The 17,814-nt window shown below is 49.9% G+C and overlaps 1 protein-coding gene across 1 annotated transcript in view; it reads left to right on the top strand.

The window, feature by feature from the left end:
• Positions 1 to 8,326: 8,326 nt before the first annotated feature.
• RASGRP1 (RAS guanyl releasing protein 1) overlaps positions 8,327 to 17,814 on the top strand; it is a 62,108-nt gene continuing 52,620 nt past the window's right edge. Inside the window, exons 1-2 of the mRNA XM_075532286.1 lie at positions 8,327 to 8,361; positions 12,926 to 13,110. Coding sequence (XP_075388401.1) covers positions 8,327 to 8,361; positions 12,926 to 13,110 — 220 coding nt within the window. The remainder of the gene's footprint in view (positions 8,362 to 12,925; positions 13,111 to 17,814) is intronic.

Genomic DNA, 17,814 nt, shown 5'->3' with positions numbered 1-17,814 from the left:
GGGTAGCTTGCGGAGGGATGTTCTAGAGACAGGCAGCATCCTTTTAAACAGCTGAAAACAAGGGTGAAATTTTCCATCTGGCTTCTATATTTGGAATGATCTAGCTGAACATACAATTTATATGACATATATAAATTCCCTTTGGAGAATTCTGGGGCACCTCAAAAACATGGTATTCTCCAGAACAGTTGGTTCTTAATTGGGAAAGACTCCCAGGGCGGCATGCTGTAAAGACAAAAAACAAGCAGGGGTACAACGATAAGCCCCAAATCTAAAGCCCCAGGGGCAAAAGGAGCCACTTCTCCTGTAGGCTGCTCCCCAAAGCTTTGGTTCCAGGTGAGGAACAGGGAACTACATGTGTGTCAGCTGGATGGACTAGAGAAACCCATCCAGCGGCGTGCGTCTGCGTATAAGAAAGAGCTTTATATTAATCCCAGCCCAACTCAAGTCCTTAAGTCCGAGACTAGCGCATACGTCCCTCTTCAGACTCACACAATGATGCAGAATGCAGGAAGGTCACAGGCCAATGAGTGACAGGTCGTGTGCCTCAAAAGTGGGTAGCCCCCTGGCAGGGCACTGACAGCTCCCAAGGTCAGTGACAGAGTCCCAGGAAGGAGAAGGGGCAGAGAAAGAAGGAGGTTCCTGGGGTCCTCCCCAAGGAGGCACTACCAGGCTGTGAGGTGACTGACAGGTTGGATTCCGCCCCTCTGCTTTCATGCCTCTACAATTGACATTAAAAATTATCTAACTACCACAATGAGTGTAATTGTAATGGGCGAGACGGGCGGTTATATCAGTACAACTACAGAGGCCCGTTTTCCCTGGGTCAAAAACAGCAACGGCAGCACTCGACACGAGTGTAATCAATGGAGCCTGAGCCTCTCCATCCTTGTCCCACGCATGCCCCTCCCTGTCTCACGGAGTTCTGCTGCTCAGTAGGGAGGGTGCGCCCTCGTGGGTCTATGCAGAGACCTCAGATGGGACCGAGAGGATGTATCCTATGCTGAAATGGCAGCTGTTGATTGGGTTACCGTCTGTCTCCTCGGCTAATATGTGAGCTCCTAACAAAAAGCGTGCTGTGTGAATTTTTCTCTTCCAGATTTTCAGTGCCGTGGGCAGCATCTATATTCCAGATATCTTAAGTAGATGAATGAGTAAATAAACGTGCCATGGAATGGAGACGGTGGTCACCAGCGGTCTCCCTAGCCATCAGTTAGATTCAGAAAGGAGGGGCAGAGGAGGTTTGTGCCCGCTGCACCTGTGTGTGTCCTTCAGGATGACCGCCAGTTGAGGTTCACTGAGGATAACTGAGCCTTTGAGTGTTTGCCCAGGGACAAGGCGGGGCGGGCAGCAGGAAGTATCTGAGCAAAGGCAGGGAGACTTGAAAGGACACAGAGAACAGCAATGATGCAGCCCAGGCAAGGTCAAACCCAAGCCATCAGATCCTTGGGAAGGTATGTCTGAAAGTCAAGCTCAAGGGTAAGACCCAACTCTGAAGGCGCACAATGTTAGGAAGACTGATTTTATTTTGTTCCTTGTCAGTTTAGCAGAGGGAAATGGCAGGACCAGGTCACTCTGGAAGACCACAACAGAAGGATCGGATTTAAAAGGCTCCTGTTCTTCTACCCATTTCTGCCTAAACGGTTCGATACTCACCTGTCCCAGAAAACCTCACAAAATCACGCAAATCAAGAGGGTCAGACCTTTGAGTGCATTTTAAGAATACCGGTGAACTTTCTCAGGCCATCAAGGGCTTGCATATCCGGAAAGCACTAAGTAATTAAAAGATGTCACTTTGCAGAAACAGTGCGTGCCCATCCAGCGTTACCGTGGTGGAGGGAGTACGTGTGCCCAGGCCAAACAGTGGGGTTGGACACAGGGTGGGGGGCCCAAAAAGAGTCCTGAATTGTTGCTACACATGCTTTAAAATGCAGAGAGTAACGCTGGACTTAAGGGATTCGATGTGGATTCGCTGGTCATTGAGCACATCCAGGTGAACAAAGCCTCCACGATGCGCCGCTGGACTTACAGAGCTGGTGATTGGGTCACCCTATGCATGCGTTCCCCCTGCCACATTGAAGTGGTCCTTACTGAAAAGGAGCAAATTGTTCCTAAATCAGAAGAGGGGGTTACACAGAAGGCAAAGGCACCCACAAGAACTGACAAAGCGAAAACTTACGGTTTAGGAGCACATTACACTTCAAGCAGAGGTGAATCAGAATAAAAACAGTGTGGTGGGGGTGGAGGTGGAAGGGAGAGGTCTTAAAAATGAAGGTAGCGGTCATGAGGCTAATATACAGGTCCAAGTAAGAAGTGAATGGGCCTAACCCAAGAAGGCGCTAAGAAGACAAGCACAGAATATATGGGTGTGAATATTAGGAGAAGCGATGGATATTCAGATTTGAACCTTATAGTTGAAGCCTTGACAGGAAAGAAAAGGATCCGAATTGAGTCATGGATCATCTTTAGTGTAAGGAAGCGGTTTCCCCAGGAAAAACTTACACAAAAGTCTGGGTTTAATTTCAGAGTTTCACAGACATCCTCCAAAAGTTTAGTAAAATGTCTCTGTGTTTCAGTGAAGGATCGCTGATTGAGAGGAAGGGGGGGGAGACTGTGGATCCCAACCCTGGTTGGCTGCCATAGAAACATTGATCATTGCCCACGGGAGAGACAGGAGAAGTCGAAGAGCAAATACCAGAGACAACAAGAACTTTGTCCTTGTGGTCAGAGAAGTCTCAGATGACACCAGGGACAGTGGGTGATCGAGCTGACATCTAGTTTCTGGGGTTTTTTGAAAAGGCACATTGTTCAGGTTGGAACAGTGAAAAACCTCATCAGAGAGCTCAGGTTGGCCTAGAAACAGAGTCATGTGCAAGTGGAGTACAGAACCCTCCTAAGTAGAAAAGTTGCCCAGCCTCCTCTCTGGAATGAATTGATAGCTTCCATACTTAATGGACTGTAGATGTGCAGAGGTACCCAAGAAGAAGTGGAATTGTGCTGCAGGGAGCGGAGCTTTTGTAGTATGAATTAAAAAAAAATTGTATTGGGGACTCTTACAGTTCAGATAACAATCCATATACTAATTGTATCAAGCATATTTGTACATATGTCGCCATCATGATTTTCTAAACATTTACTTTCTATTTGAGCCCCTCTTTTTTCCCTCCCTCCCATCCTTACACCCTCATGACCCTTGATAAATTATAAATTATTATTATTTTCATATCTTATACCATCTGCTGTCTCTCTTACTCCTCAGTTTCTGCTGTTTGTCCCCCTCAGGAATGGGGTGAGAGGGGGGTTGGAATTATGCGTCGATCACTGTGATGGGTTCCCCTTCCTCCCCTCCCCCCTCCCCTCCTAGTATCACTACTCCCATTTCTGTTCCTGAGGAGTTTATCTGACCTGGATTCCGCGTGGCCTGAGCTCTTAACTGTACCAGTGTCCATGCTCCAGTCCAGCCAGAACTTAAAGGCAGGACTGAGGTCATGATGGTGGGGGGTGAGGAAACCTCAAGAAACCAGAGGAATATTGTGTGTTTCATTGGGGCTATCCTGCATCCTGGTTGACTTATTCCATCCTTGTCACCCTTCTGTGAGGGGATGTCCCATTGTCTACAGATGTGTTTTGAGTCTCTGCTCAGTTCTCAGCAATATGTGTGTTTTTATTTGTTTGTTTGTTTGTTTTGGGTCTTCTGATGCCTGTTACCTGATTCTGTCGACACCTCATGATCGCACAGGCTCGTATGCCTCTTCCATGTGGGCTTGTTGCTTCTCTGCTAGATGGCTGCTTATTTCAAGCCTTTAAGACACCAGACACTATTATCTTTTGATTGCTGGGCACCATCTGCTTTCTTCACCACATTTGCTTGTGCACCCATTTTGTCTTCAGCGATCGTGCCACGAGGGCGAGCATCACAGAAAACCAGGCTGTTAGAACACAGTGTTCTTGAGTTGAGGGAGGGTTTGAGTAGAGAGAGGCCTAAAGTCCATCCGCTACAGACTTCCCATATAAATATATGTACTCATTTTCGCGGGTGATCAGGTTTGTGTTAGTCTGGGTAAACTAGAGAAACAAATCCATGAACACACATATGTGTATAAGGAAGAGGTTTATATACAAGAGCAATTGAACATTGAAAAAACATCCCATCCCAGTTCAGATCAAGTCCTATATTAGCCCATATGTCCTATACCAATCTATAAATTTCTCTTCATACTCACGCAATGCATGCAATGATGCCGAATGTTTAAGATCACAGGCCAGTAGGTAGAAGTCTTTGAATCCAGTGGCAAGGATTCTCCAGCACCCAGGGTTGCATCAGGGTGGGACCATGTGTCTTGTCAGCTGCTATGTCTCCCAGGGTGTGAGCAAAGAGAGAGAGGTGTCTCCTGCCTCCAAGGAGGAAGTACCAGATTTCCCAGAATTCTCAGGAGAAGGCCAGGCCCACGCAGAAGCCTCATTTGCTATGATCTGATTGACAAACTAGACTCCTCCCCTACCCTCTCAATCATCAAATTGGCAAATGATTATATATTGACCACAAGATTGTTTTGTAAAAGAAAACAAACCTTAAATACATAGTATCTCCTCATACATAGATGTGTGTAACTGCCTACATGTATGATAGTATTGTGTGCATACACCGAATGGCGTGTGTGTGTATGTGTGCATTTACTTGTATTTATACACATGCATACAATGTTGTGGTCATCTGCTATAGCAACCTCGTGTATGGACAAGCAACGCCTGCCTGCTCCTGCACCATCCCGAGAATAGGTTGCGGCGGGCTTTCACTGATGGATTGAACTTTCACCGGTTGATTTTCCGAAGTATGTGACCAGCCTTGTATTCCTAATGTAGCTGAGATTGGAATTTCAGCTGAAGTCAGTGTCGCATCATGGCAACAATAACGGATGGTGGTGGGGCAGGAGGTGCACTGACTGGGCATCCAGCACAGGTTTCCTGCATGGAAGCCTGGAATTCTACCATTGCCCGGGTGTGTGTGTAAACACAGGTGCATATAGACATACGCATATGCATGCATAAAGGTACCTATTGGTCCACTGGACATTCAATGCTTTGTACAGCAGCTTAGAAGATAAGAACATGCCGACACGTTTAAAATGCTCCGGTGTAAAGTGAGGCTTCCAGTCTGCTGTTCTTCTGGGAAATAAATGATGTTCCAAATAATAATTTAAATAAAGAAGGATCCATCTGGAGTAGACATCTGGATTACCCCCTTGCTGTTTTCAGGAGCACTGAGTCAGCTCAGCCTCATAGTGACCCACGGGCAAGGGACTAAAGCCCCAAGCAGTCCTGCATCACTCTCCCACTCGCTGCTGTGCCTGAGCTCGGGGTGTGTGTGTGGGGGGGGGGGGGGAGCCCTGCTCTTTTACACTGGCCCTCTGCTTTACCACGCATGCTGTCCTTCCCAGCACATTCAGGTAACATGTCCAAAGGATGTGAAAGGTTTCCTCACCTGCGCTTCCTCCAGGGCTGATTCGTCTGTTCTTCTGACGGTTCAGAGTTAGTTATTTTTATCATTTTTAATTAAAATGTTTTCTTCTTTTATTTTCAGTTACTTTCAATATTCTTTGCCAATACCACAATTCAAATGCATCCATTCTCCACCAGTCTCCCTTCTTCACTGTCCAGCTCTCGCACTGACATGCAGAAAAGGCCACAGCTAAAAGCAGAGACAGTGCAAAGAGGAGACTGCTCTACTCTCAGTGGGGAAGCCAGAGGAAAGGGCTGCAGGCCTCGGAGAATCCAGTGAATGGATCCGGGGAACAGCTAGGGTCCCCTGCCAACAAGCACACAACCCTGCTGTGGGTAGGAGACTTCAAAGAGATCTCTCTCCGGGTATAATTTAGAAGGATCCCACGTTCCTTGAGGCCATTACTTCACATGAGGTCCGTATTTCAAAATGAAACTAAAAGCAACTTTCAGAGAACGTCCCACACATACCAGCCAGTGCTGTAGTTCCTATAAAAGCTAACCAAGCATCTGACAAGATTCTTGGCCTCAAGTAGCTCATCGTTTTTGTTGTGCACATAAGACAAGGGTGCAGACTATTATGTGGCAATTTATAAGTAAAAGATGTTACACAGTCAAGGGCAAGGGAAATGTGCGGAGTTCCTTCTGGGGTGGAGAGGCCAGGGAAAGGCCAGAGTTCACTTGGGAACCCAAAGCCTCTATGAACAAAGACAGAGGCTGGTTTGGCAACAGTGGAAGACAGTTGGAACATATGGAATCTTCATCTTCCTCAAACATTCACGGGGCTCAGCTCCTTGCCTTCCAGAGCTTGCATGCGTCAATGGGTGTCAGAGATGGTCTAAAAGGGTTTGAATATTAGAGCTCGTAAGTGAAGAAGAGCGTCATTTTTTAATATTTTCTAACCCCTGCATTATACCGCCCATTGATGACTGCAATTGAACAACTCATTTTTTTTAATATCTCCTGATGTCTTCTTCAGGAAAACCCTCTGAATAAATATCTTTCTGGTCTCAGTATGAAGAGTTATTCTCATCAGTCATTTGGGGGGAGGGGAGCCTTGCGGGTGATATTAGACAAAGCCTCCCTTTTTCATCTGGTTGCTAGAAACCCACCAAATGTTGGTCCTTCTTGTAGCAACTGAAGTCACTGGATGGTCCAGCCGGTGCCCTCGACCACTACGCATGGAAGCAGCGCCTCCTGATCAGCTTCCGTGAAGATTATTGCCAAGAACACGCTATGGAGAAGCTCCATGAGCCCCGGAGCTCTGCAGGACCACTCTCCTCTTTAGCACGTGGGTCGCCATCAGTTCTCAGGGACTTCATGGCTGGGGGTTCGTACCCATGACTCAACGCCGGGTGCATAATTTTTAAAACGGTCTTGTTTCTGGCTCCATTTCACGTGCTGTGGTTTTTTTGTTTCTGTTTTCACGTAGCACACTTCTTTTGAGGCTCTAGCTTGTGAGCTATCTTGAAAAAATGTCTTGACGGAATGCATGTATGTGCAACAGCAGAAGGCAGGCCCAGAGCACGATGGGAAAGGAGCGTGAGAAAAAGCGCTACCATGGTCTGAACGTTCTGAAGAAAACCCAGCGGTCATGGCCAGGGCTGAGGCAGCTAGACCTCCGGCCAGGTCGTAGCTGTCGTCTCCACGTGTGATCTGAGCCCAATGATCTTCTCCCTGTAAGTTTTCATCTCTGTAACAGCGGGGTCTTTGGGCGGGGGTGGGGGGTGACCTCAATGAGGTTAGGGAGAGAAAGTACTTAGCACAGTGCCAGGTGGAGAGGGGGCCCCAAGTCAACGTGAACCACTGCGGTCCTCTCCACTCTCGCTGGGGAGCAGGAGGTAAGGCCGCCTGCGCTGCTGCCCTGGTGCTGTTCTGAAGCTCCAAGCACCCCTTCTCACCTCTCCCACCGCCCTCCTCCTCTCCCCAGGCGCCCACGCCCACGGGCGCCAGGCAGCTGCCTCATGGCCCACCCGATATGGATCACGCTGCAGAAGCGCACCTCCATTCCAGCCCCGCCTGGCCCCCGAGACACACACACACACACACACACACACACACACACGGCACATTGGACGTGGATCTACCGCCCAGCCTTGCAAACTGCCACCAAGAAAGCACCCAAATGTGCAGATGTGATGTAGTCACCCTGAGCCCGAACCCCCGTGGCCGCTCTGAGATCCACACAGGCCTGCCAGAGGACAAGGGGTTCTGGGGAGCCCCAACAGAGACGCCGCTGCCAGCAGCGCTCCCAGGCGAAGGCTGAACCGGTGCGAACAAAGCGAGGGAGGAGAAGGGAGGGGGCGTCCCACGAGGGTCGCTTCATCCAGCCCACTTCCTCCGGGTCCGATGGAGGGTGCTTATAGGGCGAGGGGGGTGGGGATGGGATTCAGATAGAGCCGCCCCCACCCAACACCAGCAGGTCTTGGCTGGGGGGCGGGAGGCCCGGGCACTGCCGCGTAAAGAGGACGGGTTTCGGAGAAGAGCTGAAAAGCAGCACACATCCCCCCCGCCCAGCGGCGATAAGATCGGCGGCGGCGGTGGCGGTGGCGAGCGAGTGTGCAGCCTGTGTGCGCGCGCGCGCGTGTGTGGGAGGGCGAGGGCCGGGACCCGAGCGCGCGCTCACACAAAGTTTGCGCCGCCGGTGCAAGCTCCTCCACGGGGCTCGCGGGGCGCGGAGAGCGGGGGGCAAGCCGGAGGGCGGACCGGCGGGCTGGCGGCCTGGGGGCGGAGAGGCCCGGGCGGGCGGCGGCCAGGCGATGCGCCGCGCCCCGCCGAGCCCGTGCCGTCGCGCTAGGTGAGCCGGCTCCGGAGCCAGGCCACGGTCATGGGCACCCTGGGCAAGGTCAGAGAGGCTCCGCGGTGAGTAGGGGCGACGGCGGCCGAGCCGGTGCCCGGTTGCACCTGCTGGCTATCTTGGGGAGGGGGCCTCTGGGCGGGTGGCGCCCTGAGGTCTTGTTGCTGATGGGTGGCGGGACGTGCTGGGCGGCCAGGTAGCCTCTTCCGACAGGAAGTTGCTGGCCCGACGTGGGGGGCGGCGGGAGGTCAAGGTCTCCGGTTGGAGTGCGGGGGGTGGGGGGGTAGGGGGGCGAGCTAGAGGCGCGTGCGAGCCGTGCCCGCCTGGTGGGCGAGGGAGCTGAGGTTTGCGGTGATGCCGCTGCGGAGCCAGCATTTGCCAGGGTCAATTCCTAATCGCGAGGCCCGAAAGCCTTTCACTGCCCTCGTGTCTGCCCACGTCCTCCCCCGGGGCCTCACTGCTGGGCACCGGGGCTCCCACGCGCGGACTGTCCGCGCCACCCGCACCTGCTGCGAGCACGGGCCGTCGGCAGTGCCATCTGGCGGCCGCACAGGCCACGAGCGTGTGTTGCTTTGGGCTTCGAGCCCCAGGAGCCAGCCACGGGGCTGCCGCTTGGCTGCACCTTCTCCTGTGAAGTTTCCAGATCCCCCTAGAACCTTCCGGGTGGCAATCTCCAAACCTTACCCCCCACCCCTTAACATTTCTAGCAAGAAACTGTAGGAGGCTCTTGGAGCGACAGAAGATGAAGGAAGGTGGCCGTGACTGAAAGGGCTCTTGGGAGGAGAAAGGCATGAAGGGACCAGCAACTTGAGATTGCACCCCCCCCACCCCCCCACCCCCCCACACACACAACACACACACCCAAGGCTCCAGAACAGGGAAATTGCCTGGACAGCTGCCTGCCTTCTGCACAGGGTGGGACAAGTAGTGCATTTCACAGATACCTGAATGTGTAGTGCCCAACCTGCACACCCATACCCAGTAAAGGCAGGAAGCAATTCTCCGCTGGATTTACCTGCATTCTTTGGTCTTAAGGGCTCTTAACCTTTTGTGCACGTCTCCTCCCTGTCCCCCAACTGCCACCATCTTCACTTATCCTCCCCCCCCACCCCCACCCCCCCACCCCAGGACCTGCCTATCACTGTACTTTTCACTCCTTGGAGGGCCGGGAGAGCTCAGTTCAGTAAATTAAATTGAGTTTCTACTTTGAAAAGAGAGGGCAGGACTGGGAGAAGTCCTCACCAGGAGTCAACAAAGGGCACCTTGGACTGTAAAGAATGTAGTAGAAATGAATAGTTCTCTTCTTCCCTTTCATCCCTGACTCTTTCCGGCTGGCTTTCATTTTTATAAAAGAAAAAAAAATTTTTATTGAGCCTGAAATTGTGGCTCTTCGTATGTACCTGTGCCTGGAGAGGAATTTCGCCTTAACCAGTTTAGAGAGTTGGCAACCTTTAGCAAACCAGGAGCCCTAGTAGCATAGTGAGTTATGCATTGGGCTGTTAACCATAGGTCAGCAGTTTGAGACCACCAGCAGTTCTGCAGGAGAAAGATGAGGCTTTTGACTCCAGTTGGAGGTTACAGTCTCAGGAACCCATAAGGGCAGGGTTGCTATGAGTCAGGACGGCTTCCAGGGCAATGAGCTCATTTGTTCGTTTGTTCAGCAAACCTCATAGGGCCTTGGCCACTTTTACGATCAAAACCCACTTTCACTTCTCTAACTCTTTTTCTTTCAAAAGCGTACCAAGGAGCTAGCCGGAAAATATTTGGCTGCTATCTTTAAAAATACACCTTCACCAACTTAGAGGCCATTCCTTTATGGATTGCTCCTTAAAACACCTTATGCCTGCCTGTCATAAAGCGTCGTCTCAACCTTTGTCTAATCCATTTCACCAGAAGACACTGAGTGCTTTGGAGGTTTTTTTCAAAAGGCACCCAGTCAAGATCCTGCCTAAAATAGAGCGGTTCCCCAATTTGTGGTGCAAATAACTCCCCATCTTCCAAGACTTGTTAGGCTACAGTTGGCACTGCCATCATTCCTCTTTTCCCTAATTTCTCCTGCCCACGCCGTCTGAGCCTCCCTGGGTCTGTAGATCCAGCCTGCCCCTCTCCTTTCCCTCTCGTCCCCCTCACCCCAAATACACTCTTCTGTTTCTTTATTTCCACCTGAACCTACCCCAACGCCTCCTACTTCTGGTGAAAATGTCTGCCTCTAAGAACCACCCCTAGAAACTGAAGTGGTTTCCCCTACTGGCGACACTAGGGAACATGGCCAGAAAGAGAGGCCAGGGACTGCTCAGGACGCCTGAGTGATGGATGCCACCAACCACGAGAGAAAATGGAATTTTCCTTCACTCTTTCCGGTCGAGAGAGTGAGGCAGCCCCCTCCCGGGCCTCAGGAGGAATAGCCCTGTCCCGGGACTCAGCCTCTGGTTGCGGCTGCCTTTTCTGTAGGGACCAGGGAGAGGTGGTGTGGAAGCCTGAGAGAAAGAGGCTTCTACAGAGCCCCACCTTTTTGTCCTCTCTCCCTGTACTCTGCCTTTGGCAGAAGTCTTAACGGTGGAAAGGCAGTGGATAAGGTAGCAAACTGATTAATCCTGACTCCAGACCACCAGCCCCACATTTACAGAACTATCAGTGCTTCCGGGAAGGGATGGGAGAGTGGCCCAGAGCACAGAAGGCCTGGCTTTTCGCGTGTCTTTGCCCCTGTGAACCTGCACCTCCACGCCTGTAGAGGAGGGTTTGGAAAAGGACTAGGAAGGAACAGTCCGGCTCTTCCTCTGAATGGTACCGGCAACCTGCAGAGGACTGGGTTTGAGATTCAGCTCGGACGTTATCAGTTGTACTTTGTGGGAACTTTGCTTATTTAAAAAATACAGTTGATCCCCACCCCCACCCTCAGCCTGATTGTTTGGATCTGCTTGCTAGGTGAGATGTAGTGAATGGTGCCCAGTTCGGGCCCAGTAAAGACAAATATTCAAACCAGAAAGGCACCAAGAACAAATACCCCTGAGGCTGTAGATGTGTTGGCAGCCTCTGTTATCTCACTTCATCTCTTTGGGTTCCATTTCGTCATCATAAAAGGGAGATACCAACGCTCTGGCCTGTGAGCTTTATAGATCATGCAAATTCCCAGCAAAGTGGCTGCCATATTGTACTTACTCAATCCTCGGCCTCTTATTATTTTTTCTTGGTTTTACATACTCACCTGGGCTTGGGCTAGCACCGGACCTGGTTAGAAATCAATAATAGCCAACAACTTGATTGAGGCCTGTCACACATCTTGATCTGCCTGGCATCCAGAGAGAGCAGTGCTGGCTTCGGTCTGACTCTCCAGTCGATTTAGTTTCTTTGTTGAGGAACCTCTATGGTTCCTTTCTATATCAGCAATGCCCAAACCGAGCACACAAAGAATGCATGGTGTGGTTTCCAGAGTACATCTCCTTGTGGTCGACTCGAGCCTGGCCTACCAACATGTCTTTCTCGGAGAACTGCGCTTACTGATTGATGAATTGATGCCATTGAGTGTTTCTCCTAATCTTCAGCCTCGCTACCACGTTAGCTATCTTGAGCTGTCTTCAGTAGCTAAAGTGCCGGCTCCGCACTATGCTTTTGTTTGCATGTCTCCCTTTCGATAGCAAATAATGGACTTTCCAAAGCCTCAGTGGAAAACTAGCAATATGCTCGGAGAAGCAAGGCTAGGTAACCTTCGAGCTATATAGATATGAGTGTATATGTGTGCGTGGGTCTGCTATCTTTATGGAGGGGAAATAAAATGCCTAATCTTCAGCCTGTCGCTTTCCAAACAATTTGCCGTGCACTGGGGAGGTCACAGCCAAAGACAGAGCTGTGCATGGACAAAGGTGACCCGTGGGGCATCGAAGGCATTTCCAGATCCAGTCTTGCCTTTTCACCCTTAGTTCTGGGACAGAGTTCTCCTACATTCTGCTTTCTTTTTCATTTGGGGAGGACCCAAATGAGGGCTTGATAGAATGGCCCCCACGGAGCGCTTTGTTATCAAAGGTGGAAATTGAGCTCTTGAAACCAAGTGAGGTCTGTGTGAGAGGCAGGCCTGACTCGAAATCTCACTCCCACCCCAGTAATCTGCCAGCTCTTGCACGCAGCTCCCCTGGCTTTAACTTCTCCTCCTTTGTGCTTTAAAGGTGTTTTTAAGGCTTCTTGACCTTATTCAGCATCCAGCTACTGCCCCAGATGAACTGTGTTCGCTCCAGACAAAATCAACTTACACAATTCTTTAAAGCCCTAGTCAATGTGGCCCATGAGCTGGATTTTTTTTTTTTAATATTGCTAGGAGCTAAGGGTTTGCCAAGAGCCAGTCTTGCCTCTTCGCCCTTTCAGGAACTAGGACACAGCAGGACAGCCTAACCCCAGGAAGAAGAGCCCCAATTGAAACCCTGAAATCGCACCTCATTATTTACTGGGGAGATGTGTCATTCACAGCCAACCGGTCCATTTGGTGCATTTGCCAAGTGGGAGGGTTGTGTCTTCTATCAACCCGACTCCCGGGATTAATTGTTTTATCTCTCCTCCTTTCCTCTCCAGTCTGCAGAAAGAGCTCCCCGGGGCTGGCTGCTGTTCTCTGCTTACTTGCTGCCTTCTCTCTTTCCCCAGGAAGCCTGCCCATGGCAGCAGACCTGCTCCCAAAGCAAGACTAGAGGCAAAGCCACCCAGCAGTCCCATTCCCTCCCATCCCAGCCTGGCTCAGGTCACCCAGCTCCGAATGATGGTGTCCCTGGGTCATTTAACCAAAGGAGCCAGCCTGGACGATCTCATTGACAGCTGCATTCAGTCTTTCGGTGAGTTGGCTAACTACTGCTTACATGCATTTTATTAAGGGTGGGGGGAGGGTGGGGAGGCTATAGAGTATGCTGTTCTTCCTTAAAAAGTGCTTTACCAAATAGCAACCTAGAATGTTTGGGGGCTTTAAAAATAGCTTCTGAAAGAGTCTTTGAAACATTAGCGACAGTCTGCAGTGCCTATGGCATGTGACTACGTGGGTGGAATAGGTCGTGATGAGAGGTACCATTTAAAGCGAGAGAAGTTCCTGCAGGGAGAGTTTGCGTTTCCATCTCTCTTCGGCTGGAGGATTCTCTTGACGACACACTCCCTAAGAGGATGTGGTGCGTCTGAAGCTTTGACACGGTTCTGCCCTTGTGTCCTTAGGGTGCATGAAGACAATCTCACGTGAGCAAACATTGCTGTCAGCCAGAAACCCGAGAACCTCCAAATCGTTTGGACAAATAACATCTTTATAATTCTCCTTACAATCTGGTCTGGAAGGTAGCTGAGGGAGACTAGGAACGGCTTTGGGTCAGCCGGAGCGTTGGTGATGAGAAGATGCTGGTTCCTCAGCACTGTAATCCAGAGGAAGGATTTCAGAATTTGGCGTCGGGACGTAGGCATTATTGGTGGGGCGTCACACACTGTGTTTCGTCATCCCTGGGACTCACCATTCAGGATGCCATTTTCTATTTCATTTCATTTCATATGTGCTGCCTTTGTTGAGATGCTTGGTTGCGAGATGGTGATCGAAGAGTACGGACTCTCTGCTCCACACCAAGGAAGGGATCGACAAACTCGAGGGGAATGCCCAGCATTCCAGCCATCCCCTTTGCCCTCTGCACCCTCCAGCTCCCACTGAGGAGCAGATGCGCGTGTCTAGCTCAGGACCGCCAGCCCACCTCAGCCCCAGGAACCGCCCAAGGTGCAGGGGGTGGCTTGATCCCATCTCAGGTGGAACAAGAGGAAGATTGCTCAGAACTCAGAACCAGGGATGTGTGACAGGACGTCCTCAGTGCTCGGTCAGATCTTATATCTAGAACCGAGTCAGACTGGACTCATTCAGTTCTCTTTGCAGAGAATAGTTTCACCTGCGTGTTTGTTGGTTCAAAGTCATGGCTTTCAAACTTCGGTGCCTCAGAAGTACGTGGGGTCTGCTTTATAACGCAGACTGCTGGGTTCCTCTCCCAGAGGTGCAAATTTTGTGATTTAGAGGAAGGCCTGAAGGGGTCCTGGTGGTGCTGAGGTTTAGGTGTTGGGCGGCAACCCTCAAACCCACCAGGGGCTCTGCCAGAGAAAGATGAGGTGTCTGCTCCCATGCAGATTGCGTGTTCTCAGAAGAGTTGGAATTGACTGGGTGGTAGTGGGTTAGAGGAAGACCCAAGAATGTGCGTCTCTACCAGTTTCAGGTCAGGCTGATGCGACTGAGCTGAGGACCACGCTTGGAGAATCACTGCTGTGAAGTGCTGTTTATCGTAGACTCTAACTTGGTGGCAGGCATTTTTATTATGACTAGTTTAGCATTCCAATATCATTAAATTGCTATTCATGTAGTCGACAGCTTAATGCTGGGGTGAACTTGGGAACAGAATGAAAGGCTTTCTGTTCCAAAATAATCTCCTTTGGAAATTCCTACGCCAGGAGATAAACTAGCCTAGAGTGGAGCCAAGTGGAAACAGGGCTGAGGATGAGCCGCTGTCACCAGATACTTTGCTTTCCCCTGAGCTGCAGGCTTCCTCCCCCAGCTTGGGTGGTCATCTGCACTCCCCGGTCATTAGCAGGGCAGTGTGAATATTTCAAGAACAACCATTTTTAGGCTCTTCCTGTCAGAAACCTGGGATCCAAAGCCTATTGCTGATGCTGGCTTTCTTCCTCCCATGCCAATCAAGCGCAAGCTGCATTCAGGGCTGTTTTCCCATTTTCAAAGGACTCAGAAGTCCATGCTCCACTGTGAAGACTTCCCACAAACAGCAGAGCCTAATTCATAGCCTTCAATGGATCCTCCGAGGACAAAGGACATGGTTTTCTGGAATAGCTTGTATTATAAAAGGTACCTTAAAATCCAAAAGTGATTAAAAATCCCATCGAGTCTAATAGCCTCTTGTCTGCTATCAAGGTGCATTACTCAAGCACTGACCTGCATCTGACACCATTAGGTGGTAGAATTACAAGCCCCTGTCCCACTAGAGCAGTGGTTCTCAACCTGTGGGTCATGACCCCTTTGGGGGGGGTGAACAACCCTTTCACAGATCACCCGAGACCATGGGAAAACACATATTAATACATATTATATTAAGACTGTTACCCATGCTTCAAGCAAATTTTCATTTATTTGTAATTAGAAATAAGTAGCAATAAATTACATATTGTTTTTGTGATAAATCACTATGTTTTAGTTATGTTCAATTTGTAACAATGAAAAGACCTCCTACATATCACATATTTACATGACCATTCATCACAGTAGCAAAATGACAGTGATGAAGTAGCAACGAAAATAATGTTATGGTTGGGGGTCAGCACCACATGAGGAACTGTATGAAAGGGTTGCGGCAGGAGGAAGGTTGAGAACCACTGCCGTAGAGCCTAGGACCCCCAAGAAGTGTACACTCCAGAGCGGATGCCCTGCAGACAGGGTAAGAGTAAGTGAAGGCAAACAGGAAGAATAAGCTCTCAATAGCACGTGCGAGTTTTAAGTCCACTTCCAGGACAAGAACCCAGACCAGGGAGAGAAAAGCCAAGTTTTTGTGAAATCCGTCTTCAGCCATGGCAATGCTGAGGGGAGGCAGCAAGGTGAGGGCTCGGGGGCTGGTGCATGATGTGTTCCTTGTTGCGGATGCACATTAAAGGGTAAAAAGAGAATGTTCTCGCCCTGGAAGACAGGCAGCACCTTAGTTTCTGCCCTGTGACTCTGCTTGCTCTTCGGTTATCCGGTGATGCATTTTGCGGGGACGGCCCAGAGAGCCGAAGGCAGACCACCAGAGGCAGGTCTGCTGGCAGTTCCATGACAGATTCTGCGCCTGTGCTTCTGTGAAGAGGCGATCTGGGAATTGACAGACCTGAGCCTAATTTTCTCTTGAATCTTCCCAGGCTAGTTGTTTTCTCAAGTTGGTAAAGAAGAGCTTTACATTTGTTAAGGAGTTTAGATGTCTTCTCCCTTCAATGCCCGTATAAAGAAATGGAAATAATATAGAAATGTTTGCCCTCCCTCTCCCTTTTGATAACCTCTTGCTTCATACCCTGGTTCTAGTTCCCAACAATTAAAACACAACAACAACAACAATAACTCCCCAAAGGAGAAAACTGCTTTAATCACAAAGACTGGTGAATTAATTGACTTTCTGTTTCCCTCTCTACCTCGTCTCCATGAAGTTACTTTAGGAGCTTTGAAGTGAATAGAGCTGCTCTGTCCAATTGGCAGTCACTTAGCTACTTACAGTTCGTGTACGTGCAACTAAAATGAAATGAAATGTTAAAATTCGGGTCCTCAGTTCTGTGCTCATTAGTTCACACATGCAGTTGCCAGTGGACAAGCACAAGCAGAACGTCTCATCATCTCGGAGGGTTTGTTGGGCAGTTGTGGAGAGTTAATGGGGAACCAAGGGGGATAGCAACTGGCAGACATTCCTAGAAACTAGGATTTCCATTTGGTAGCATCTCTGTGTAGGCATCCTGGACAATGGGACATGTTTACTGATGGCAATTTCTTTACTGTTATTAACCATTAATGACCACCCACAACTACTCCAAGGAAGGACTTATTATCATGTTTTAAAAGATGGGTGACCAGCACTTTTGAAGGTCTCTGGTGGCTTAGTGGGGAAGCATTGGGGTGCTAACCACAAGGTCAGCGGTTTATATCCACTAGTTGGTCCATGGGAGTAAGATGAGGCTAGCTCCTCCCATAAAGATGTGCAGCTTCAAAGGCCCCAAGGTCCAGAGCTGCTCTGTCCCCTAGGGTCACTCTGAGTCAGTGGACTCTAGGGCAGTAGACATGAGTTCCATTGTGGTTGTTTTGCTTTGGGTTGTGGTTTTGAAGGGCTCGCGCAAGGTTTCCAGCGTCACCTACAAGGCTGCAAATCTCTGAGTAGAACATGGACCCTTGAGTCATAGGTCACAGCTTTCTCCACGAAGCGATCCACTCCCACCTTCTCTTAATCTGAGGTCACGCTTGCTTGCCATTCTCAGCACAGGATTGCCAGTTAGTCCGCTCTTCAGCTGAGCACCATGAGGGAAAATCATCACAACCTGGTACATTGATGTCAAGTGTATTTATGTGAACCGCGCCATCTGTTCCGGAGCCCTATGCAATCATCTGGGCTTCCTCCATTTTTTCACTCTGCACGAAGGCTGCCAGCGTGTGAGGCCATATGGGAAGAAGTCTTCAGCTGTCCAAATTCACAGGCTCTTTCTCATCCCCTCCGAATGCCAGACACACTCTGACAGCACTGGAAAAGCGACTATTCGCACATCCCAGAAAGGGAGCTCTCGACAGTAGCCGCTGCTCCTGAGTGAGAGGAGGGAGGAAACTCAAGGTCTTTGTCATGAACCCATCCTAGTGGCTCATACTTACAGTGTTGTTTATTCTTCCTTGGAGAGAGAGAGAGTGTGTGTGTGTCTCAGAGTAGAACTATGCTCTATAAGGTTTTCATTGGTGGATTTGTCAGAACTACATTGGTTGCAAGGCATTTCTTCTTAAGGTGCCCCTGAGTGGACTTGAA

This window comes from Tenrec ecaudatus, chromosome 14 (assembly GCF_050624435.1).
Source record: "Tenrec ecaudatus isolate mTenEca1 chromosome 14, mTenEca1.hap1, whole genome shotgun sequence".
NCBI classification, from domain to species: domain Eukaryota; kingdom Metazoa; phylum Chordata; class Mammalia; order Afrosoricida; family Tenrecidae; genus Tenrec; species Tenrec ecaudatus.
This window is presented reverse-complemented; position numbering and strand designations above follow the sequence as displayed.